Source organism: Bubalus kerabau, chromosome 2, assembly GCF_029407905.1.
Source record: "Bubalus kerabau isolate K-KA32 ecotype Philippines breed swamp buffalo chromosome 2, PCC_UOA_SB_1v2, whole genome shotgun sequence".
Taxonomy (NCBI): Eukaryota; Metazoa; Chordata; class Mammalia; order Artiodactyla; family Bovidae; genus Bubalus; species Bubalus kerabau.
The window spans coordinates 104,086,562-104,106,192 of record NC_073625.1 but is presented as its reverse complement, the minus strand read 5'-3'; the positions used below and the strand labels follow the sequence as shown (position 1 = coordinate 104,106,192).

The window sequence follows — 19,631 nt, the reverse complement described above, 5'->3', positions numbered from 1 at the left end:
TATGCTGCCCTTCTGACTTGTTTTGACCAACAAAGTGTGGTGCAAGTGGCATCTGGGAACTTCTGAGTTCAGACTCTAAGAGGTCTGACAGCATCTTCTTTTGCTCCTCATGGATCCAGCTGCATGTAAAGAAGTTCAGGTTATCCTTTAGATAGAGTCTATACAGGGGGACGGGTCCTAGAGGATGAGATGCCTTGTGGATAGAGAAACCACATGGAGAAGAAACAAGAACCCAGAAATATTGTGAGCCCTGCTAATACCATGAGAAAAGGGAGACCCAACCATCCCAGCTCACCTCAGCCATTTGAGCCATGCCAATGGGAGTGCCAGACTTGTGGGGCCTTTGGGGTCCTCCAAAGCTAGTAAAGCCCCCAGCCAACACTATGTGGATGAGAGACAAGACATCCCTTCAGATTTGTAAGCAATAAAGTGATTGAGTTACGAATATGTTGACTGCTAACCATCAATAGATAACTGATACATGATGATTTTATCTTTCTAGAGTTTTGTCACTGTAAATGACTCTCAGGAACATCTTTGTACCAGCTTCCTTGTTTATCAAGAGATTCTATGGTGTTGAACTTGTTTAAGTCTGGAAACTGAGTAAGGAGTCATGTCTCCTCTCCATTTGGGTGCTCAAATTAGGTTTCTGGCCACTGCAACAAAAATGAAGTACTATATTTTTTTGACTTTTTATTTTTTACTGGGGTGTAGCTGATTAACTGGAGAAGGAAATGGCAACCCACTCCACTGTTCTTGCCTGGAGAATCCCAGGGACGGGGGAGCCTAGAGGGCTGCCATCTATGGGGTCGCATAGAGTTGGACACGACTGAAGCGACTTAGCAGCAGCAGCATAGCTGATTAACAATGTCGTGACAGTTTCAGGTGAACAGCAAAGAGACTCAGCATTACATATACATGTATCCGTTCTCCCTCAAACTCTCTCCCATCCAGGCTGCCACATAACACTGAGCAGAGTTCCCTGTGCTATACAGTAAGTTCTTGTTGGTTATCTGTTTTAAATATAGCAGGGTGTACATATCTATCCCAAACTCCGAACTATCCCTTCCCCCATTCTTCTCCCCCACAACCACAAGTCCATTCTCTAAGTCTGTGAGTCCGTTTCTCTTTCGTAAGTAAATTCATTTGTATCATTTCTTTTTAGATTCCATATGTAAGGGATGTCATATGATATTTCTCCTTCTCTGAAGTAATATTTTAATAGGCTGCAGTCTGTTAAATTCCTATAGATACCATGATCAGTTAGCTACTACTAAAGATTCCTGCTAGTCAAAACAATTTGGTTAACATTTTGTCTCTATTGCCCATTATAGTAAATGCCCTCACCTTGCCTCTTATATTTAATTGTTGCCACCTGGCCTTTGTCATTCTGGAATCCCATCATCTTCACTGAAATCAGGGAGCCAGTTTCAATGGTGGTATCTTTTACCATCACCATAGCCTACAGAACAGAGAAGGCAATGGCACCCCACTCCGATACTCTTGCCTGGAAAATCCCATGGACGGAGGAGCCTGGTGGGCTGCCGTCCATGGGGTCGCTGGGAGTCGGACAAGACTGAGTGACTTCACTTTTGCTTTTCACTTTCATGCATTGGAGAAGGAAATGGCAACCCACTCCAGTGTTCTTGCCTGGAGAATCCCAGGGACGGGGGAGCCTGGTGGGCTGCCGTCTATGGGGTTGCACGGAGTCGGACACAACTGAAGCGACTTAGCAGCAGCCTACGGAAGACAGTCATCACAGAACTTTGTGAGGACATTGAGAGCCTGTCATTAACGCCTTTCTCAATGCCTCAGTGGAGGGAGTGACCTCTCAGAGGACGTAGTTGAGGGTGGGTATGCAAGCTGATGATTATATATCTGCTCCACCATTCCAATCTCTCTGAGTCTTTGGATTCCTTCTTCTACATTGTGCCAGGAAAAATCTAGCACAATTTTATCTTTATGGAGCATAGGCTATAGTTGGGTTCAAGTTTCTGGCAACTAAAAAAATCATTAGACACACTTCTAACTGTAAGAGCTTTAGTAACTGATATAATGACCCATATCAATACATTTGGTTTAATCCAGTGTAGAGTAACCATGGGAAACTCTCTGATTCTCTGTGACTTGAGCTGAGAGCTAATGATCTGAGGCTGGCATTTCTTATAGAAGCATCTTTGCTGCCATAACAGTCATCTGGTCCCCTTAGGGCCACAGAAGGCATTTCATCACAATCAACCACAGGTATTAAGCATGATGTCAGAACATATCATAGATACTCAAACCCTATTTCCCCTTGTTCAAAGCTAAGGGCATGCTCAAATCAACCTCAGAATCCCATTTTGAGAGGCTGTTTCCTAGGACTACTTCTTGTTCCATGAATCCTGCTAATAAAACAGAATCATACTATTCACCAGAGAGAATATAATGAGTTGGTTAAATGTTTAAGAACTGTAAAGCACACGTGTAACACTGAAGTAACACAGAGATAACTGCTGAAAACAGTTACAACCCCTGGAGCTGGAGTAAAAAGAGGATTAGGATTACCAGTTTGGGGTTACCAGAATTTAGACTTTTGGAGGAAGGGATCTGCAGAATTGGGACCCAGATCTTTGACAAGAGAGCATCATCCAGGTGCTGCTAGTACCACTGAAATGTCAGTTCTGCAAGTGTGTAAAAATGAGTCAGGGACTAGAAGCAACGGCCATTATTGGGGATGAAGAGCTGCTGCTGGGCGACATTGTCAGGAATAAGAAGACAGGAAGGAACAAGTCCCTTCTCTCTTCTTCCTGCCTTCCAATCTCCCTCTAGTGGTCAATTATCATTATAACTACCAGCTGGTAAAGATCACGTGGTCTTGCAGAATCCCAGCCCCAGCATCCCACAACAATGCACGGGATTGGAGCTGAGAAACCATAGCTGGATGGGCCAAAAAGTATGTGTCTGAATATACTGGCATATGCACACACACACACACACACACACACACACACACATGTGCACACATATACTAAGAGTTTGATACACTCTATTTAGCATTAAAAATAATTTTTTCTCATTACAATAGCAACACAAATTTATTTCCTTTAACTAGAAAATACAAATAAGCTCATAGATGGAAAAAAAAATCCATCTTACTGCTGAGAAGATAATCATTGTTAATACCTTGATTTAGATCCTTCCAGACCTCTTTCTCAATGTGGATATATATTTTTTCATGAAATCACATTGTACATAGTTTTCTAAACTGCTTTAAAATATTTTAATGTATCATAAAAAATTGCTCACATTAATACATACTTTATTTACAACAGTAGAATCCAAACTGTTCCTAGGAAGTGTCTTATGAGGTACTTCTAGGAGTCTGCACAGGAGGACTTTATGGGAGGGTGCTGAGTTCTCCCTTGCACCCTAAACCACTGCAATTCTTCTTTTATTGTTTTATACATTTGATTTCTATGTCAAGATTTTTGTGGGGAAAAATTCCCACTGCCAAAATAGTAGAAAACCACTGACTTGTGTGAATATATCACTTTTCATTTCCATGATTATAACAAAAAAGGATAACTTATCTAAATTTTTTTTCTGAAGTCCTAGAGGGACACAGAATTGATGCTTTTAAACTGTGGTGTTGGAGAAGACTCTTGAGAGTCCCTTGGACTGCAAGGAGATCCAACCAGTCCATTCTGAAGGAGATGCCCTGGGATTTCTTTGAGGGAATGATGCTGAAGCTGAAACTCCAGTACTTTGGCCACCTCATGTGAAGAGTTGACTCATTGGAAAAGACTCTGATGCTGGGAGGGATTGGGGGCAGGAGGAGAAGGGGACGACAGAGGATGAGATGGCTGGATGGCATCACTGACTCGATGGACGTGATGGACTCGTGGTGGACTCTGGGAGTTGGTGATGGACAGGGAGGCCTGGCATGCTGCAATTCATGGAGTCGCAAAGAGTCGGACACGACTGAGTGACTGAACTGAACGGAACTGAGAGGGACACAATGGGACACAACACATTTTACTCTTATCTGTTTGGCAATATCTTGAAATTATTTTAACCTGTATTTCTTGAATTGCTAATGAGATGAACAAGTTTCTATCTATTTCAATGTAGTTTTTGTCTGTGGCAGTCTTTTTTTGCAAACTCAAAATTTTAAAAGCATGGCCCCATATACTTACTTTCTCCCTAATATACAGAGCTCATGCCTCTCCCTAATATACAGAGCCCATCCCCCATTTAAAGGAAGCTCTGCTTTTATTTTTATTTTTTTTGCTGGGTTTAGATCCAACACTTGCTGAATCCAATTTACCAGAGACACTTTTATTACTTTTTTTGAAATTTTTAAAATATAAATTTATTTATTTTAATTGGAGGCTAATTACTTTACAATATTGTATTGGTTTTGCCATACATCAACATGAATCTACCACGGGTGTACACGTGTTCCCCATCCTGAACCCCCCTCCCACCTTCCTCCCCATACCATCCCTCTGGGTCATCCCAGTGCACCAGCCCTGAGCATCTTGTATCATGCATCTAACCTGGACTGGCAATTCGTTTCACATATGATATTATACATGTTTCAATGCCATTCTCCCAAATCATCCCACCCTCGCCCTCTCCCACAGAGTCCAAAAGACTTCCACACATCTGTGTCTCTTTTGCTGTCTCGCATACAGGGTTATCATTACCATCTTTCTAAATTCTATATATATGCCTTAGTATACTGTGTTGGTGTTTTTCTTTCTGGCTTACTTCACTCTGTATAATAGGCTCCAGTTTCATCCACCTCATTAGAACTGATTCAAATGTATTCTTTTTAATGGCTGAGTAATACTCCATTGTGTATATGTACCACAGCTTTCTTATCCATTCATCTGCTCATGGACATCTAGGTTGCTAAGGAAGCTCCAATTTTAAATATCCACTGCTCATCCAGAATCCATCTCCCTGCCCTCCACTCTTGGTAATGATTGCAAATTCTTCTTCACTGACACCATAGGAGCTCTCTTTCTGGGGCTCCCTCATCTTTCTGTTGCATGCTAAGTTGCTTCAGTCATGTCTGACTCTTTGTGACCCTATGGACTATAGCCCTTCAAGCTCTTCTGTCCATGGGGATTCTCCAGGCTAGAATACTGGAGTGGATTGCCATGCCCTCCTCCAGGGGAATCCTCCTGCCAAAACTCAAAAATACCATGTCTAAAGCTATCTTTATCTTCCTGGCTCAGAGAATCAAGATTCTGATCTTTAAGACAACCCCTCTACCTGAGCACTTGAGCCCACCCTTGCTTGTCTCCTCTGGGACCTAGTGTGGTGTCTGGCAAACAGCTGATGCTCAAAAACTGCTGAATGAATACTTAATGGATCTTCCTTCAGCAGTTCTCTCCCCTTCATCCCTTTAGTAGGTCCAGCTTCTCTCACTCTTTTGGCCCCATTTCCCTTAGCCAATTCAGGTGATGAAGTCATTTCCTGTCTGTGATGGTCAGTTTTATGTGTCAACTTGACTAGGCTACAGTACCCAGTTATTCAATCATGCTAGATTAGGTGCTGCTATGAAAATATTCTGTTTATGTGATTATCAGCTGCAATCAGTTGACTTTTTGTAAAGGAGATTATCCTGGGTAATCTGGATAAACTTGATCCCATCAGTTTAAAAGCCCTTGAGAACAGAACTGTTTCCCTGAGGACAAAAAAGAGAAGAAATTCCATCTGTAGACTGAAGCTTCAGCTCCTGCCTGAGTTTCTAGTCCGCCCTTAGTTATGGCCTGCCCTGTGGATTTTAGGGACTTTCCTGGCTCAGATGGTAAAAGCATCTGCCTACAATGGGGGAGACCCGGGTTTGATCCCTGGGTTGGGAAGATCCCCTGGAGAAGGAAATGGCACCCCACTCCAGTACTCTTGCCTGGAAAATCCCATGGACTGAGAAGTCTGGTAGGCTACAGTCCGTGGGGTCACAAAGAGTCGGACACGACTGAGTGACTTCACTTTCACTTTCACATGGATTTTAGATTTGACTATCCAATCCCTACAGCCAATTTCTTTCCTATTGCTTTTTTTTTTTTTGACTGGTGAGACCCTGACTGATATACTATCCTTAAAATTAGAACAAAACAATACACTGCTTATGTATTCTTACCTTGAGAACCCCATGAACAGTATGAAAAGGCAAAAAGATATGACACTGAAAGATGAACTCCCCAGTCAGTAGGTGCCCAATATGCTACTGGAGATCAGTGGAGAAATAACTCCAGAAAGAATGAAGAGACAGACCCAAAGCAAAAACAATGCCCAGTTGTTGATGTGACTGGTGATGGAAGTAAAGTCTGATGCTGTAAAGAACAATATTGTATAGTAACCTGGAATGTTAGGTCCATGTCAAGGTAAATTGGAACTGGTCAAATAGGAGATGGCAAGAGTGAACATCGATTTTAGGAATCAGTGAACTAAGACGTACTGGAATGGGCAAATTTAACTCAGATGACCATTATATCTAGCACTGTGGGCAAGAATCCCTTAGAAGAAAAGGAATAGCCCTTACAGTCAACAAAAGAGTCTGAAATACAGTTCTTGGGCGCAATCTCAAAAACAGCAAAATTATCTTGGCTCTTTTCCAAGGCAAACCATTCACTATCACAGTAATCCAAGCCCATGCCCCAACCAGTAATGCTGAAGAAGCTAAAGTTGAAAAGTTCTAGGAAAACATAGAAGACCTTCTAGAACTATCACCCAAAAAAGATGTCCTTTTCATCATAGCGGACTGGAATGCAAAAGTAGGAAGTTAAGAGATACCTGGACTAACAGGCAAATTTGGCCCTAGGAGTTAAAAATGAAGTAGGGAAAAGGCTAACAGAGTTTTGCACCGGTTAACGCACTGGTCGTAGTAAACACCCTCTTCCAACAACACAAGAGAAGACTCTACACAGATGATCAATACTGAAATCAGATTGATTATATTCTTTGCAGCCAAAGATGGAGAAGCTCTATACAGTCAGCAAAAATAAGACCAGGAGCTGACTGTGGCTCAGATCATGAACTCCTTATTGCCAAATTCAGACTTAAATTGAAGAAAGTGGGGAAAACCACTAGACCATTCAGGTATGACCTAAATCAAATCCCTTACAATTATACAGTAGAAGTGACAAGTAGATTCAAGGGATTAGATCTGATAGACAGAGTGCCTGAAGAACCATGGGTGGAGTTTCATGACATTGTACAGCAGGCAGGGATCAAGGCCATCCCCAAGAAAATGAAATGCAAAAAGGCAAAATGGTTGTCTGAGGAGGCCTTACAAATAACTGAAAAAAGAAGAGAAGTGAAAGGCAAAGGAGAAAAGGAAAGATATGCAGAGTTTGAATTTGAATGCAGAGTTTCAAAGAATAGCAAGGAGAGATAAGAAAGCCTTCCTCAGTGATCAATGCAAAGAAATAGAGGAAAACAATAGAATGGGAAAGACTAGAGATCTCTTCAAGGAAATTAGAGATACCAAGGGAACATTTCAGGCAAAGATAGGCTCGATAAAGGACAGAAATGGTATGGACCTAACAGAAGCAGAAGATATTAAGAAGAGGTGGCAAGAATACACAGAACTATCCAAAAAGTTCTTCATGACCCAGATAACCATGATGGTGTGACAACCCACCTAGAGCCAGACATCCTGGAATGCGAAGTCAAGTGGGCTTTAGGAAGCATCACTATGAACAAGGCGAATGGAGGTGATGGAATTCCAGTTGAGCTATTTCAAATCCTAAAAGATGATGCTGTCAAAGTGCTGCACTTAATATGCCAGCAAATATGGAAAACTCAGCAGTGGCCACAGGACTGGAAAAGGTCAGTTTTCATTCCAATACCCAAGAAAGGCAATGCCAAAGAATGTTCAAACTACCACACAATTGCATTCATCTCACACACTAGCAAAGTAATGCTCAAAATTCTTCAAGCCAGGCTTCAACAGTACGTGAACTGTGAACTTCCAGATGTTCAAGCTGGATTTAGAAAAGGCAGAGGAACCAGAAATCAAATTGCCAACATCCACTGGATCATCAAAAAAGCAAGAGAGTTCCAGAAAAGCATCTGTTTTTTTCCAGAAAAGCATACTTCTGTTTTATTGACTATGCCAAAGACTTTGTGTGGATCACAATAAACTGGAAAATTCTGAAAGAGATGGGAATACCATACCACCTGACCTGCCTCCTGAGAAATCTGTATGCAGGTCAAGAAGGAACAGTTAGAACTGGACATGGAAGAACAGACTGGTTCCAAATCGGGAAAGGAGTATGTCAAGGCTGTATATTGTCACCCTGATTATTTAACTTATATGCAGAGTACATCATGAGAAACACTGGGCTGGATGAAGCACAAGCTGGAATCAAGATTGCCAGGAAAAATATCAGTAACCTCAGATACACAGATGACACCACCCTTATAGCAGAAAGTGAAGAAGAACTAAAGAGCCTCTTGATGAAAGTGAAAAAGTTGGTTTAAAACTCAACATTCAGGAAACTAAGATTACAGCATCCAGTCCTATCACTTCATGGCAAATAGATGGGGAAACAATGGAAACAGTGAGAGACTTTATTTTTTGGAGGGGCTCCAAAATCACTGCAGACAGTGACTACAGCCATGAGATTAAAAGATGCTTACTCCTTGGAGGAAAAGCTGTGACCAACCGAGACAGCATATTAAAAAGCAGAGATGTTACTTTGTCAACAAAGGTCTGTCTAGTCAAAGCTATGGTTTTTCCAATAGTCATGTATGGATGTAAGAGTTGGAGTATAAAGAAAGCTGAGCGCTAAAGAATTGATGCTTTTGACCTGTGGTGTTGGAGAAGACTCTTGAGAGTACCTTGGACTGCAAGGAGATCCAGCTATTCAATCCTAAAGGAAATGAACCCTGAATAAAGGAAGTGAACCCTGAATATTCACTGGAAGGACTGTTGCTGAAACTGAAGCTCCAATACTTTGGGCACCTGATGCGAAGAACTGACTCATTTGAAAATTTGAAGGTGGGAGAAAGGGACGACAGAGGATGAGATGGTTCGATGGCATCACCGACTCAATGGACATGAGTGTGAGCAAGCTTCAGGAGTTGGTGAAGGACAGGGAAGCCTGGCATGCTGCAGTCCATGGGGTCACAAAGCGTCAGACATAACTGAGCGACTGAACTGAATTGAGTACACTGCTTGATCCTGCATCTCTCTTTTATTGCATAGACTCTGTCTTCCCTTCTAAGCTTCTAAAAACATTATCCTATATTCATCATCTCTACTCCCTCCCTTATAAATTACCCTTTGAGCTAAAGTCCCATTTATTTAACGGGTGAATTGGACATACCCTGTGGGCAGTCCAATGGGCAATCTCAAACTCAGTTATCTCATGATTCCTGCCACCTACCTAAAATGGTTCTTTTGGGTGCCACATCTCAAACTCAAGCAGTTTGGAAGTCATACTAGATGTTTAAATACCTAAATACTAGATATCTAAATAAGTCATCTGTCCATCTTCAGTCCCAGTGTTTGAATTCAGGCCTTAATCATGTCTTGCTTCAGCTTTTGTAATAGATCACATTATTATGTCCCTTCCTCTAGTCTCATTTTCAAATCCATTTTCCCAAGTGTGGCTCTTCTGATGCAAAGTGACCAAAATTGCCAAGCCTAAGATTTAGTAGCTCCTTTGCACTTTCCACAAGGGATCCCTAATGCAGACGACCTTCACAAGGACCTTTTAAAAAGCATAGATTAGAATCTTACTCAGACCTAATGAATAAAGACTACCCAGGTTATCACAATCAGCCAGGTTTGGGAATCACCTGCCTCCAGGGTAAATGCAAATTCTGTCTGTGATCTGACACCCCTACTCCTAGCTTCATCCCTCAGGATGCATCATGTTCCAGCAATACTGATTCAGCGAGGACTAATGGTTCTTCCAACCCATGTTGTTACCATCTCTCTATCAAGAATGTCTTCTCTTATCTGCTTGGGAAAGTTCTACTTGTCCTTCAAAACTCTACTCAAGCATCATCTAGTGTCTTAGTAAATATCAACAAACTAGTAAAATTGTTTATGCTAAGTATGCACAGTTCTCTGTATATAAATTTTCACCTCAATAAAGCTGTTAAGAACTTACTGAGGTCCTACTAAATACCACACTCTGACCTAAGGATTGTGATAAGCTACAATGGTAGAACTACCTTCAGTAAGCTCATATGTTATTGGAGGAGACATACAAATATAAAATATAATGCAGTGAGGTAAATTCTGTGAGTCTGTAATAGGCTAAATAATGCCCCAAACAAGATATCCTCATCCTAAGCCCCCAGATCCATGAATACATTTGTTTATGTTGCAAAATATTGTAGATATTAAGTTAAAGATTATGCGATGAAGAGAATATCCTGGGTTATTTTGGTGGGCTCAATGTGATCACTAGAGTCCTTTTAAGATGAAGGCAGGTGGAAGGGTGAAAGGAGATTGGAAGATGCTATGCTACCAATTTTGAAAATGGAGGATGGAGACATGAGTCAAGGAATGCATGTGGCCTCTAGAAGGTGAAAAAAGAAAATGAGCTCTCCAGTAGAGACTCCAGAAGGATCCAGCCCCGCCAACTTTAGTCCAGTGAGATCCATTTTGGACTTCTGGTCTCCAGAAATGTAACTGTGTTGTTTTAAGTGATCATATTTGTAGTCATTTGTTACAGCAGCAATAGGAGGCTAATACAGAGGCCAACACACAGCATATGTACATAAAGGAGTCCATAAAGAGAGTCTCTACATCAAGTTATGGAGTAAGAATGGGATGTTCAGAAGAATTACCCAGAGGTAATGACATAAGATCTTAGGGAGATTGTGTTTCAAGGAAATGATACAGAGTAGTAAGTACAGAGAGCATGTAAAGGATTTCAATTTGGCAAGGCTATTTAAACAGTAAAAATGATATTAATTTTTCTAAGAGTAAATACTGTTTGCATGCCAGGCACTCTTCTAAAGCACTTTTTAACTGTGAGCACTTTACAAGTTTGTATTTATCTTCATTTTATCTCTAGGAATACTAAGATTTGGAGGGGTTAGTTTAACTATCCTGAGATCATAGAGCTAGCAAAGGGCAGATCTAAAATCATAAACTTGTTGGTCTGTCTTCACAACCCATTAGCTGCCTCTCTAATGTGGTGGGGTCCTTAAGTAAGGCGGCAACAGGGTGAAGTGAAGTGAAAGTCACTCAGTACTGTCCAACTCTTTGTGACCCCAAGGTCTATACAATCCATGGAATTTTCCAGGCCAGAATACTGGAGTAGGTAGCCCTTCCCTTCTCCAAGGGATCTTCCCAACCCAGGGATCAAACCCAGGTCTCCTGCATTGCAGGTGGATTCTTTACAGCTGAGCCACAAGGGAAGCCCAAGAATATTGGAGTGGGTAACCTATCCTTTCTCCAGGAGATTTTCCCAACCTAGGGGTTGAACTGGGGTCTCCTGCATTGCAGGTGGAAACTTTACCAACTGAGCTTTCAGGCAACAGCATAGCTGAAGTAGATCAAGTATTAGAAAGATACTGAGGTGAGGATCAGCAGAGCTTGGAATATCTTGTTTTGGACATTGACAGAAGATTGGGTTGATGGAGAGTCAAGCAGCCTCCAATTTTCTGTGATCGTGGTTTTGTTACTGAAACGCAAATTCATGTGTCTAATGCACAGTGAGGCCAAACAATACCAAACGTTGGAGTTTGGAGTAGAGAAAGGTTTAGTTTTATTGCAGGGCCATGCAAGGAGATGGTGGTTCATGCCATAAAATCCCAAACTCCCCAAAAGCTTTAAGCAAAACTGTTTTGTAGAAAAGGAGAGGGAGGGGCATGGTTGGTTTCAAACTTCTTGGTGTCAGATCTTTTATTCTGGAGGTCAGTCACAGTCAGGTAAGGAGTCTCCTGTAAACCTCCACCAAACAAACGTTACTCTCTGTTATGACAATAAAAGGCAAAGTCTCAAGACTCAACCTTCACCTTCTGAGGTCCAGACCCTGGCTAAGAGGAGGGGGTTCCTGCACCTGCTGGCTACCCTACCCAGGAGCGTTTGTCCACCACCCAGTCTGGGTCCTCCCACCAGTGCTGAAGAGGTAGCTCTCAGCTAGCAGCTCCCTCAGGGCCAGGTCCCCAGATCCTGAACAGCAGTCATCACTGAGGAAGCCAGGAGCCCAGGATACAACTGGCCCTCAGACTCTTCAGGCCACCCAAACATCAGTTAGGGGGCCCAAATCCTGCAGAATGTAGCCCATGCAGATGGCTGCTGCTATTATATCTCAGAGAAGAAGACAGGGCAGAGGTTCACCACCACTCTGAGGCCTGGGCCCTGCCACTGGGCATAGTGAGGGCTCTGGAGCCTGGGGGACACAACCCCTAGACTGTTCCCTGCCTGCCCCTCCCCCAGTTCATCCACTGGCCCAAAGCAGGGTGAGCTGGACCAGCCCCATGGAAGAACAGTATCCGCCTCTTACCTCACTTTCTACCTGAGGACCACACTCCACTGACCCTTGGCTAAATCCCTTCACTAAGGGTCACTCATTGACGGTTATTTGTTGGGGGAGCTCACTGCAACAACAACCAAAGGCCTAGCAAGATCACTAATGGTCACTCATTGATAGTTATTTGTGGGAGGGGCCCACTATGGCACTAACCAATGACTGAGCAGGACCACTGCAGAGTGTAATGGCACACAGCAACCCCATGTGCTAAGGGCTCCACTCCATTATAGTTTTGTTGCTGCTTCCTTGACTAATGTCAGTTACAAGGTGGCTCTAGTGGTAAACAATCTGCCTACTCAGGCAGGAGACCCAAGAGATGTGGGTTCCATCACTGGGTTGGGAAGATCCCCTGGAGAAGGAAATGGCAACCCACTCCAGTATTCTTACCTGGAAAATTCCATGGAGAGGGGCCTGGCTGGTTGCAGTCCATGGGGACACAAAGAGAGGGACACGAGTGAGTGACTAAACACACACACACACACACCCACCCCATGCTTGACTAACTCTAAGTTTTCGGTGTTGCAAACGTACATTTTGCATAAGGCTCTTTATTCCATTACTTCCTTTTCTCCTAATGGCTGAGGTGCAGATGGGGGTGGATGCAACTCAACTACAGGTCTTACTTTTCACGTCTGTAAAAGGCCCTGAAGTATTTCCCAAACTATTGCGCCTCAGAGTCCCATGGGGAAGCATAAACACAAGGACAAAGCCTCAACCCATTCCGGGATTCTGTTTGTGTAGTACCGGAATGCCCCCAAAATCTTCCAGGTGATTCTGATACACTACCATGTGGATGTGAGAATTGGACTGTGAAGAAAGCTGAGCGCTGAAGAATTGATGCTTTTGAACTGTGGTGTTGGAGAAGACTCTTGAGAGTCCCTTGGACTGCAAGGAGATCCAACCAGTCCATCCTAAAGGAGATCAGTCCTGGGTGTTCATTGGAGGGACTGATCCTGAAGCTGAAACTCCAATACTTCGGCCACCTCATGCGAAGAGTTGACTCATTGGAAAAAAACCCCTGATGCTGGGAGGGATTGGGGGCAGGAGGAGAAGGGGACGGCAGAGGATGAGATGGCTGGATGGCATCACCGACTCTATGGACGAGTTTGAGTGAACTCTGGGAGTTGGTGGACAGGGAGGCCTGGCGCGCTGCGATTCATGGGGTCGCAAAGAGTCGGACACGACTGAGCGACTGAACTGAACTGAACTGAACTGAACCACGTGTTTCAGGTTCACCATACTTAGTCCACGGCTCCATGAAAGACTCCGCCCAGGGCCCCAGCCCCGCCCCCGCCCCATCCTTTGCTCTCTACCTCCCCGTGACGTCGGCTCATCTCCCCTCCTTCGGTCCCTCCATTTGGTCTGGCCTAGCTCCGCCCCTTCCACTCCCTCTCCTGCCTCCTAAGATGGCTACGCTGTTGCCGGGCCCGGAGCCGTGGAACCGGGTGAGGATCCCTAAGGCAGGGAGCCGCAGCGCAGTGACCGTACAGAACCCGGACACGGCGCTAGGTGAGTGAGGCGCCGCGCTAGGGGCGCAGGCTTTTCCGGAGGAGGCGTGGAGCCGGCGCACGTGCGCGCTGGGCGGGACTTCCGGAGCCCGCGGGACACTGGGAAGGGCCGAAGGGTCAGGGGCTGGGGAATTTGCCAATGAGTCTCATGGGGGCCCCTGGCTTTACAGTTCTTCGCTGCATCCACCGTGTCTATCGCAGGGCCTGGCAGGGGCACCGAAGGCTCGCGACCCAGCACCGCACCGAAATGGGGGAGGGGGCGGACACAACTGGTGTCAGGGAAAAGTGCTGCCTGGGAACCCTGCGTTTCACTCAGCCACCAAGAGGCGTGGTTAGCCCTCCGTCTCTGCCGCGCTCTGCCCCTGAAGGGCTGTGGGTCGTCACTCAAGCGCTCTGCAATTAAGCCGCAATTTTCCTGGGTCCCTCGTTCCTTATCTGTAAAATGGGGTTAGTTTTCCCTACCTATCACGAAGTTTTTGGGAGGATCTAAATGATTTCATTTAGGAGAGCGTGCTCTATCAATGTTTGAATGGCATTGCGATTATTAGGTAGGTGGCGCTAGTGGGAAAGAACCCACCTTTCTTTAGGTGGAAGTAAGAGGCACAGGTTTGATCCCTGGGTCCGGAAGATCCCCTGGAGGAGGGCATAGCAACCCACTCCAGTATTCTTGCTTGGAAAATCCCATGGACAGAGGAGCCTGGCAGGCCGCAGTCCATAGGGTCGCACGACTGAACTGACTTAGCACGCACACAGGTCAGTAAGAACTGGGTTGAGGGATTGAATCCTGGCTTTTCCCTCTGCTGGAGCTGGGGTGAGCAGTGGGGAATGTCTAAAGTTTCTGGGCCTCACTTATTTTCATTTGGGAATAACAATAGTACTTTATTCATAGAGCAGTTCTGCTGAAAGAGTATTATAGAGTAACAGTATAAAGTATTATTAATATAAAGTGAGTATTATAGATTAACAATATAAAGTATTATTAATATAAAGTAAAATGAGTATTTGGAACAGTGCCTGATATAGTAAATAATGATCAGTTCAGTCCAGTCCAGTCGTTGAGTTGTGTCCTACTCTTTGCGACCCCATGGAATGCAGTAAGCCAGGCTTCCCTGTCCATCACCAATTTCCGGAGCTTACTCAAACTCATGTCCATTGAGTCGGTGATGCCATCCAACCATCTCATCCTCTGTCCTCCCCTTCTCCTCCTGCCTTCAATCATTCCCAGCATTAGGGTGTTTTCAAATGAGTCAGTTCTTCGCATCAGATGACCAAAGTATTGGAGTTTCAGCTTCAGCATCAGTCCTTCCAATGAATATTCAGGATTCATTTCCTTTAGGATGGACTGGTTGGATCTCCTTGCAGATGATAGCTGTTATTAAGTATTTATAACTTATCATCACATTCCCCTCTCCAACCATCCATCCTGCCCCATTTACAGGTTAACGTTACCCCTTCCTCTGTTCAGAAATACTTTTAACAGGATTCCTGTTAGGCATGGAAATTCACCAAGTCTCTCCCCCCCTCAAGGCAGCTCATTTCTGGCCTCAAATAGTTGGGATAGAAAGAAAGTTCTCTGTGTTGTGTAAAGTTTGCCTTTGTGTTACTGCCACTTAGGATGCTACTGCTACCCTTAAGAGGCATAGAGAACGCTATTAACTCTTACATTCACAGCTTTTCAGACTAGGGGGCTGTTATCTTGTTTGGCCAAATAAGCACCCTGTGTTTAGTCAGATATAATTTCCAGTTGTCATAGTGATTTCTCTTTTCTAAATATATTCTTAAAGTGGTATTAGAGAAGTACACAAAAGTGTCCCACCTTCAACATACTTAAAGTGGTTCAGTTCAGTTCAGTCACTCAGTTGTGTTTGACTCTTTGTGACCCCATGAACCGCAGCATGCCAGGCCTCCCTGCCCATCACAACTCCTGGAGTTTACCCAAACTCATGTCCATGGAATCGGTGATGCCATCTAAACATCTCATCCTCTGTTGTCCCCTTCTCCTCCTGTCTTCAGTCTTTCCCAACATCAGGGTCTTTTCAAATGAATCAGCTCTTCCCATCAGGTGGCCAAAATATTGGCGTTTCAGCTTCAACACCAGTCCTTCCAATGAACACCCAGGACTGATCTTCAGAATGGACTGGTTGGATCTCCTTGTAGTCCAAGGGACTCTCAAGAGTCTTCTTCAACACCACAGTTCAAAAGCATCAATTCTTCAGCGCTTAGCTTTCTTTATAGTCCAACTCTCACATCCATACATGACTACTGGAAAAACCACAGCCTTGACTAGACAGACCTTTGTTGACAAAGCAATGTCTCTGCTTTTTATTATGCCATCTAGGTTGGTCATAACTTTCCTTCCAAGGAGTAGGCGCCTTTTAATTTCATGGCTGCAATCACCATCTTTGGTGATTTTGGAGCCCAGAAAAATAAAGTCAGCCACCGTTTCCACATCTATTTGCCATGAAGTGATGGGACTGGATGCCATGATCTTCGTTTTCTGAATGTTGAGGTTTAAGCCAACTTTTTCACTCTCCTCTTTCACTTTCATCAAGAGGCTCTTTAGTTCTTCACTTTCTGCCATAAGGGTGGTGTCATCTGAATATCTGAGGTTATTGATATTTCTCCTGGAAATCTTGATTCCAGCTTGTTCTTCCTCCAGCCCAGTGTTTCTCATGATGTACTCTGCATATAAGTTAAATAAGCAGGGTGACAGTATACAGCCTTGACGTACTCCTTTTCCTATTTGGAACCAATGTGTTGTTCCATGTCCAGTTCAAACTGTTGCTTCCTGACCTGCATATAGGTTTCTCAAGAGGCAGGTCAGGTGGTCTGGTATTCCCATCTCTTTCAGAATTTTCCACAGTTTATTGTGATCCACACAGTCAAAGGCTTTGGCATAGTCAATAAAGCATAAATAGATGTTTTTCTAGAACTCTCTTGCTTTTTCAGTGATCCAGTGAATGTTGGCATTTGATCTCTGGTTTCTCTGTCTTTTCTAAAACCAGCTTGAACATCTGGAAGTTCACGGTTCACGTATTGCTGAAGCCTGGCTTGGAGAATTTTGAACATTACTTTACTAGCATGTGAGATGAGTGCAATTGTGTGGTAGTTTGAGCATTCTTTGGTATTGCCTTTCTTTGGGATTAGAATGAAAACTGACCTTTTCCAGTCCTGTGGCCACTGCTGAGTTTTCCAAATTTGCAGGCATATTGAGTGCAAGACTTTCACAGCATCATCTTGTAGGATTTGAACTAGCTCAACTGGAATTCCATCACCTCCACTAGCTTTGTTTGTAGTGATACTTCCTAAGGCCCTCTTGACTTCACATTCCAGGATGTCTGGCTCTAGGTCAGTGATCACACCATCGTGATTATCTGGGTCATGAAGATCTTTTTTGTACAGTTCTTCTGTGTATTCTTGCCACCTCTTCTTAATATCTTCTGCTTCTGTTAGGTCCATACCATTTCTGTCCTTTATTGAGCTCATCTTTGCATGAAATGTTCCCTTGGTATCTCGAATTTTCTTGAAGAGATCTCTAGTCTTTCCTGTTTATTGTTTTCCTCTATTTCTTTGCCCTGATCACTGAGGAAGGCTTTTTTATCTCTCCTTGCTATCCTTTGGAACTCTGCATTCAAATAGGTATATCTTTCCTTTTCTCCTTTACTTTTAGCTTTTCTTTTCACAGCTGTTTGTAAGGCCTCCTCAGACAGCCATTTCGCTTTTTTGCATTTCTTTTCCATGGGGATGGTCTTGATCCTTGTCTCCTGTACAATGTCACGAACCTCCGTCCATAGTTCATCAGGCACTCTATGAGATCTAGTCCCTTAAATCTATTTCTCACTTCCACTGTATAATCAATCATAAGGGATTTGATTTAGGTCATACCTGAATGGTCTAGTGGTTTCCCCCACTTTCTTAAAGTGTTTGGTGTACCCTAAATGACTGCAAAGTATTCATATGAAAGATTCTTAAAATCACAATAAAATGTGATATGATATACATATATATATATACATGTTTAATAGATGTTTTCTTAATGATTTCATGGACTTGATATCATCTGTCACCATTTTCCTTCCTTCCTATGTCATTTCTTACATACTTAGAAACGTTTAATTATGTTCTTACAGGTGAAGCTGATTGTGGTGGTATTGATTTCTTTAAAACAGATAAGGAAAGTTGCTTCTTTCAGTGTATTTTTTGTATAATATACTTAATGTAGAAATGCATGTTAAGTCTTATTACTAAATATCTCTGCATTAGACCTTTGCATTGCAGCTATAATTAAAGAATGCTGTCGCATTACATTGTCACTGAAGAGCCGAACCTTAGATGCAGAGACAGATGTATTATGTGCAATCCTTTACAGCAATCACAACAGAATGGGCCGCCATAAGCCCCATTTGGCCCTCAGACAGGTAAGGAGAGAGCCCTGTATTTAAGATAAAACATTTTTACTTGGTGAAGATGGAGATCACACTGCCACTTAACTTTTGTTATTTATGGAAATTGAAGTAAATTACTTGTGATTTACTTGGGCTTTCCTGATAGCTCAGTTGGTAAAGAATCCACCTACAATGAAGGAGACCTTGGTTTGATTCTTGGGTTGGGAATATCTGCTGGAGAAGGGATAGGCTACCCGCTCCAGTATTCTTGGACTTCCCTTGTGGCTCAGCTAGTAAAGTATCTGCCTGCAATGTGGGGAGACCTGGGTTCGATCCCTGGGTTGGGAAGATCCCCTGGAGAAAAGAAAGGCTACCCACTCCAGTATTCTCGCCTGGAGAATTCCGTGGACTGTCCATGGGGTGGCAAAGAATTGGACACAACTGAGTGACTTTCACTTCACTTTCACTTGTGATTTTTAAGTGTTAAGCCCACAATCACATGTGAACTTTCATTTTTTTTTCCCTGAAAGCATTTCAAAAAACAGTCTGTATTAGAAAAGAACTATGTTTGATTCTTTCCCAGTCTTGTTTCTAGTAGGTAGATAATTATGAAAAATTTTCATTATATACAATCTATAACAAATTACCACGCCTTTGTCTACTTTAAAGATGGAGTGATTTGATCAAAACAAAGTGTTGGATCAAGAAACAATTTTCCTGAGCATAATCAAAATCCCCAAATCATAAAAAGAACAAAGTTGCAATTTATTTATTGTGGTGGTAAATAATCTAATTGGGAATATATTAAATGAGTATATAACAAGTTGTGTGAAGTGTTTTGTGTATCTTTTGAAGTTTAAGACAAAATTGGGTCCTTCTAGCTCAGGGATTACATACACAGAATAGAACCTTCTAAGTTAAGTTCCATATATGCTCATTTATTTGCTCATTTATTTTATTAATTCTCCAAGTATTTTTGAAACTTTCTATGTGCCAGGCACTGTGCTTTGTGCTAGGTGTATGGCATAATCTCCAACCTTAAACAGATTCATTTTCTTTGGTAAGTTTTTCACACACATTACTTAAAGCAAAAAAGATGATTTCTTCACCAAAGAAAGATTTGCGATTATGGTTTTTCCTAAGTTTTCTTCTCTGGAGCAGGTTTTATCTCCTTCTGAGTCTTTAACTCCAAAACCAAACTTGTTATCTCAGATTGAATATACATATTTCTCCTCCGG

General features: G+C 42.9%; 1 protein-coding gene across 4 annotated transcripts in view; it reads left to right on the top strand.

Moving 5' to 3' along the window:
* Positions 1–13,840: 13,840 nt before the first annotated feature.
* Positions 13,841–19,631, top strand: part of NEPRO (nucleolus and neural progenitor protein) — a 15,580-nt gene continuing 9,789 nt past the window's right edge. Inside the window, exons 1-2 of one of the 4 annotated variants that reach the window (XM_055568157.1) lie at positions 13,841–14,009; positions 18,287–18,426. In XM_055568157.1, the coding sequence (XP_055424132.1) occupies positions 13,907–14,009; positions 18,287–18,426 (243 nt within the window). In that variant the 5' untranslated portion in view covers positions 13,841–13,906. Of the gene's footprint in view, positions 14,010–14,741; positions 14,762–18,271; positions 18,427–19,631 lie in introns of those variants that run through there. The other 3 variants (XM_055568156.1, XM_055568158.1, XM_055568159.1) reach the window with 3 other exon arrangements.